The sequence below is a fragment of the Zalophus californianus genome, chromosome 3 (genome assembly GCF_009762305.2).
Source record: "Zalophus californianus isolate mZalCal1 chromosome 3, mZalCal1.pri.v2, whole genome shotgun sequence".
Lineage (NCBI taxonomy): Eukaryota > Metazoa > Chordata > Mammalia > Carnivora > Otariidae > Zalophus > Zalophus californianus.
Genome location: NC_045597.1, coordinates 145,297,001 through 145,303,000, shown reverse-complemented (window position 1 = coordinate 145,303,000; position 6,000 = coordinate 145,297,001). Strand labels below are relative to the sequence as shown.

General features: G+C 44.0%; 2 protein-coding genes across 6 annotated transcripts in view; one reads left to right on the top strand and one right to left on the bottom strand.

The window, feature by feature from the left end:
* Positions 1 to 2,291: 2,291 nt before the first annotated feature.
* LOC113920339 (WAS/WASL-interacting protein family member 3-like) overlaps positions 2,292 to 6,000 on the bottom strand; it is a 71,145-nt gene continuing 67,436 nt past the window's right edge. The window contains exon 2 of the mRNA XM_027590659.2: positions 2,292 to 3,924. Within this exon, the coding sequence (XP_027446460.1) occupies positions 2,899 to 3,924 (1,026 nt within the window). The 3' untranslated portion in view covers positions 2,292 to 2,898. The remainder of the gene's footprint in view (positions 3,925 to 6,000) is intronic.
* NCKAP1 (NCK associated protein 1) overlaps positions 3,382 to 6,000 on the top strand; it is a 99,114-nt gene continuing 96,495 nt past the window's right edge. For 4 of the 5 annotated variants that reach the window (XM_027588435.1, XM_027588433.1, XM_027588436.1 and 1 more), the window contains exon 1: positions 3,382 to 3,762. In XM_027588435.1, coding sequence (XP_027444236.1) covers positions 3,655 to 3,762 — 108 coding nt within the window. In that variant the 5' untranslated portion in view covers positions 3,382 to 3,654. The remainder of the gene's footprint in view (positions 3,763 to 6,000) is intronic. The other variant, XM_027588431.1, reaches the window with a different exon arrangement.

The window sequence follows — 6,000 nt, the reverse complement described above, 5'->3', positions numbered from 1 at the left end:
TGCACACTTTAAGTATTTGATTAGTTATGTATTATATAGAACTGGATAATGTTCTTTAAATCCATCCACAATTGTTACTGTAAATGAGCGAATGTTTTATAATACCTATATAAAGAACTGTGTGCTATAAATTAGTTTCTGAAATTTTATGAGAATTTTATAATCGAATCATTGTAAAATATATTTGGGGACCACAAATTATAACTCTAACATAAATTCTTCTATAAAGCCAACTCTTCACTCTTCCTCCAACTTAAATATTTTCCAGTTTGGATTTCCAAATGCCTACTTTCCTTAGAGTGAGTACCATTAGACGTGCCTCAAAAAAACATTTTTTCAAATGTAGATATATAACTTTTTTTTTAAAGATTTTATTTATTTAATTGACAGAGAGAGAGAGACAGCGAGAGAGGGAATACAAGCAGGAGGAGCGAGAGAGGGAGAAGCAGGCCTCCTGCGGAGCAGGGAGCCCGATGCGGGGCCCGATCCCAGGACCCTGGGACCATGACCTGAGCCAAAGGCAGACGCCCAACAGACTGAGCCACTCAGGTGCCCCAAATGTAGATATATAACTTTTTAAGAATCAGATTTATTGAGATAATTTATATACAATAAAATTCACACTTTCTCAAGCATACAGGTCTATACTCGTTAATTTTACTAGTTAATTTTCTAAGATTATTACAAATTTGAAGCTATTATCTACTTTCTACATCTCTGGCTTATAATTTTAGTGATCTCCGAATATGTTCTAGGGACAGAACAGTAGAAATCTCTTAACTGAAAGGAAAGTACTTGGAAACCTTTAATACCAAATGAACTGTTAAAACTATGCTTTATATGATGAGGGAAATAAAATCTCCAATAATGCTTTTAAAACTTAGTTTCCTAATCATTTTTAAAATTTTATGCTTTTCCAGAAAGCTATGGTAGGAAAAAACCACAACAGGTACATTTTTTTGGTAATAGCTTTATAGATTGATCAACACAGTATAACATATTTTTAGACTGAAGAACTGAAAGAAAATATAAAGTGATACATACTAATTACAGTTGCCATAAAATCATATATGTACATGGCAAAATATATAATTACCTTAGCTCTGATAGTATACTTTTTATACATAGAGGCAAATACTGAAAGGGTTGACAAGATGCTTTTTGATGCAAAATGTAGAAAAAATGCAAGAATTATAAATACTTCAGCTAGATCTAATCTCTTTTACTCAAATAGGCATATTCCATTTAGTCTAGGGTCAATATGTCTAGAAATTATAATAAAAGCTGAATACTGGACTAGTATCTAAAAAGTTCTCCCTCTATTGGGTATTCTGAATTATAAGCAGGTATAAGTGTTCAAGTTCATATGGAAACATGATAGTGGCTTTTCCTGAGGACTAATAGTTGTGTTCAAATGATAACATGGTGCCATTTTCTTGTTCTCTTTATACAGCACTTTTCAAAAACTAGAAAATGTTGTAAACTTTCATTGGTGGAACTCTGTAGTTCCGCCTCTAGCTAAATTTCTTTGTGGTCCCCCGAAGGAGCATATCTTTCCCTCAACGTTCACCATCTTTCCGTTTTCTTAACTGGTTGTCCCAAACCCCTCATGCAGCTTTGCTTTTCCCAAGTCTGCTCTCACTGTGGCAGGCTCCAGATGCTTGCCTCCTCTAAATTAAAATTTTAACTATCAGCTTGGAAAGTAACCAGATAAATTAAATCCCCCAACCTTTTACTGAGTAAGAAAAGCTCAAAAGGTCATCTCCCTGAGGTGTTTGAATTAAAAAAAAAAAAAAAAAGAACTCTTTAGGTACAAAGTCTTCATTCAAGGTAATGAAGTTCTATTTGTAGAATTTAAAGCGCAGTGTCAGGTATGATTGACTTTGTGGGGGATATTGGACTTCTTCAATGTCCTTTAAGTCAAATACATTCAGTCCATTCCCTTTCTCTTGTCAGGATATTAAAATAAAGATTTCTGTAGGAATAGTACATATCCTAGCTTTAAAAAATTTTTTTAAAGATTTTATTTATTTATTTGAGAGAGAGAGAGAGAGCATGTGCAGTGGGGAGGAGCAGAGGGAGAGGGAGAAGCAGGTTCCCCACTGAGCAGGGAGCCCAAAGTGGAGGGCTCCATCCCAGGACCCCGAGATCATGAACTTAACTGAAGGCCGAGCCACCCAGGCACCCCTTAAATTTTTTAAAAAAGCTTTCATCACAATTTCCTTTTCATAAAGCGTTTTGATCAATCCAATGATAGCTTATTTACTCTTAGAATTTTTTTTGACGGTGGCAGAACATTTTGTCATTCACTTAAAATTAATGAATATAATAGAAAGATTAACACATGGAAAGAAATTAAGGGCAGAAATGATCAAAGCAGTGTGAATCCTCTTGGCTAGAACTCCTCAAGCCAATTACCTAAGTCCTTGATTCCGTCACTTTTGGAACCAAGTTTAATACATTTGTCTTGAGGGAGTAGTCTTGGAGTGTGGCCGGGAAGAAACCGATCAGGAAAAAAACCCAAAAAGCAATGAGATGGAAAAGTAGAATGTTTCCAAGAAGGGGTGGGATTTAGGGTGGAGGCCAGAAAAAAATGCGATCGTTCCTTCATTCACTGAACATTTATTTTTTGCCTCCCTCATGCCATGGCCTATTTAGAGTCTTCTCCGGATGGGTGCCACTAGTCGACAAATTCCGGATTCCGATTATCTCAGGAACCTGAGTTGCCCTCACTTCCGACCTCCTCTCTCACAAACTGCCTTGAGGCAGGGGAGTACGGATGGGATGGGGAGGATGCGAGAGGCGATGCCTGCCTCGCGGAGCACAACATCTGCTGTGTTCAGCCGGGAGCGTCTGTCAAGCAGTGGGAGGAAAAAGCTTGGAGCCACCAGCCCACTCTTAGGCGAAAGTCGCCTGAAACGCTCCCCTCCCGCCCTCCGGGCTTCTGCTGGTTTCTTTAGGGAGGTGGTGCGGAAAGGCAACTTTTGGGAACTTGTAGGAGAGGGGTGGGGGGCGAAGAGGAGCGAGCATGGAAATGCCACCCCACTCGGTCCCGGCGGAGGACTCCCATGCCGGGATCAGACACAAGTGGGCGCAGGGCAGGATCTGGGGCGGGAGTCCGGTCCTAAGCGCGCGGCGGCCGCGGCCAAGCCGAGTGGGGCGGGCGAGGGCCCCCCCCAGGCGCAGTTCCCCATCCGGCCTCGCGGGGGCGCCGGCGCGGCCGATCAGGTGACCGAGCGCTCGTCCTGGGCTGCGGGAAGCTGCCTCGTTCTCAGCCGCCGGAGACGCCGCCGCCGCCGCCGCCGCCGCCACACCTAGTGGAGGAGCCGGGGAAGGCGGCTCGGTGGGGGCTGGGGCGGAGAGCGCCGGGGGTGGGGACGGAAGGGCGGCGGGCGGAAGGCAGGAGGCTGCCGGGGCGCGGGCTGCTGCGGGGGAAGGGACCGTGAGGCGTCTGCCGCGGCTCGCTCTGTCAGCCGCGCGGGATTGGGGCGCGAGGGTCATGGACGTTTTCCCCTGAGACGGAGGTCGCGGGCTGGGGGCGGGGGGAGGAGGCCCGAGAGAGGTTGACGCGGAGGCCGCGGGCCGGTGACTGGGCGCGAGGCGGCCGGCGGCGGCGGCACCACCACCACCACCACCACCGCCACAGCCACCACCATGTCGCGCTCCGTGCTGCAGCCCAGTCAGCAGAAGCTGGCGGAGAAGCTCACCATCCTCAACGACCGGGGCGTCGGCATGCTGACTCGCCTCTACAACATCAAAAAGGTGCGCACGGGCCGGCGAGGCCGCGGCGGGGGCGGCGGGCGGGCGTAGGACGGACGGGCGGCGGGGGAGAACCGGCGGTGGGGGCAGCGGGCGGCGCCCACGGCAGAAATCACGGCACCGCCGCGTCAGGCCCGGCCCGGGGTCGCTGAGATGCGCCGCGGCCTAATGCGGAGTCCCGGCGCCTCCCCCGGTGGCTGGCGGGCCGGCCGGAGGCAGAGAGAAGCCATTTCCCCGCTCCCAGCGGTGGGATCCGGCCCGGGCCGCGCCGGGTGAGGGGCGCCCCTGCCGCCCCCTCCTTGGCGCCCCCGCCCCCGGAACGGGGTCAGCTGGAAAGGGAGGGTAGAGGGTGGGCAAGATGGGGGCGGGGAGAGCGTAGGAAAACTTGGGTGTTCATAACTGAGGCTGAATGGTAGGAATCTGGCGGAGATGGTAGCAATTTTTTCTCAATTTTTTGATGTGTGAATGTGGGAAGGGAATTGCTTATCAGGATGAACCCCGCATCTCCTCCACTTGCCACTTGATTTTAGATTGCTAAATAAAAGTCGTTTGAGAGCATGCTGACAATTTGGAATTATTTCATTTTGAGGGTGGAGAGGAGGGGGAAGTGAGGGTGGAACTAATTTTCTTCTGAAATACTTCTGGGCTGTGAGTCACTAGAACAGGAATAACAACCTTCTCTCTCCCATCCCTCTTTACTCCTCCTCATCTTCGTTTTTCCAGCCTTGTCTAATAGTACCGAAACACCGTTTCTTGAAGTTCGGTGTCGGTACAAAATTAAAACTGTAAATATGTGGCTATTATTGCTGGTTTATAACATATAAGGAAAATTTGTGTAGTTGTAGCTAATAGGCCCATTGAAAGTCTTTAAACGGCTTCAGCCGATTAAGAAATGGAAGGCTGACTTGGAGTTAAGAAAAATAGATGTAGAGATAGAAAAAATAATTTATCTTAAGAGAAAACAAACCAATTTTTTTTTCCTTTTAAGGCAAGGTTAGTAAGTTTCAAAGAACTTGGTAAAGAGAAAATTAAAGAGATTTTTGGGTACATCCTTTGAGTTTCCGATGTGTATTTGATGTTATGTCTTCATAATTATTTTGTTGGCTTTTTAATATATCATGAATATTTCCTTTAGCATGACCATAGAATTATAACGTGTGTAAATTAGGGCTGCTGACGAAGTAGTATTTTTTTTTAAGTCCATATAATGAGGTTCAAGTATCAAACTGATTTATTCCAACAATTTGATGTAGATACTGTAATCTTAAAGGAGAAGACTGTCCTGGCTTAATAGTGATAAATTTTGTGTAAGGATGGTTTATGTTCCTGTTGCTTACCTGGATGCAAGATTAGTTTGCCTCTAAACACAGTAAAATGTGGAGAGTAACTGCAACATGTCTATTCAATTTGTTACATCTTATGTGGCAGGAGCTCAATATCATTACAAAGAAGCCCTCTGCATTTACCAAAGAGCCTTGGTTATAAATTTATGTAGTTGCAAAGAACTTAATTTTGATAGTATTACTTACAGGTTGTATTGACCTGAACTTTTTTGTGAGATTATGCTTCTTAACAAACTTTGAAATTGGTTCCTATGTGAACTTTGTCCAAAAAAACGAGCAAGGCAAGCAGTACTAAAAATTACTAGACCTGTGGTATTGTGGTTAAAGGAAATGGTTATGATGGTTTTCAGAAGAGGAAGTGAGAGTAACATCAAAAGTGATTTTGGGTATTTGAGCACAATGCTTTTTTAAGCATGCATTTAAACATTTTTATGGTATAAATACAACCAAACTTTACCTATTCCACCTTCATAAAGTACATAAGATTAAACCAGATTTTAGACATTTCACTTCATTATTTCAGTTCACTGCCTTAAAAGCAGATTTTTTTCACTTCCTGTTTTGAGAAACTTCAGGTTCTTGTATTACCGAGCTAGTGAAATTTAAAATGAGTTTAATGTGATTATTATATCTAAGTGTCAAATATTTTGAGTTATTGAAATGTTATATTTCAGCACTTAACACATATTTAGAGTTTGTTGAGAACTATTTTGTCTACCTTGCCTGATTGTGAGTTCCCTCTGGGCAGGGAGAGTGTTACTCATTTTTGAATTACTAGTACTCAGGGCCTTACCTGGTTCACGAAGTCTTCCGTTAAGTCTTATTGAATGGATGAATACACAATTTATGTTATATGTATGTATTTAACATATGAGTGTGTGTATAATCTTGCTCTAGT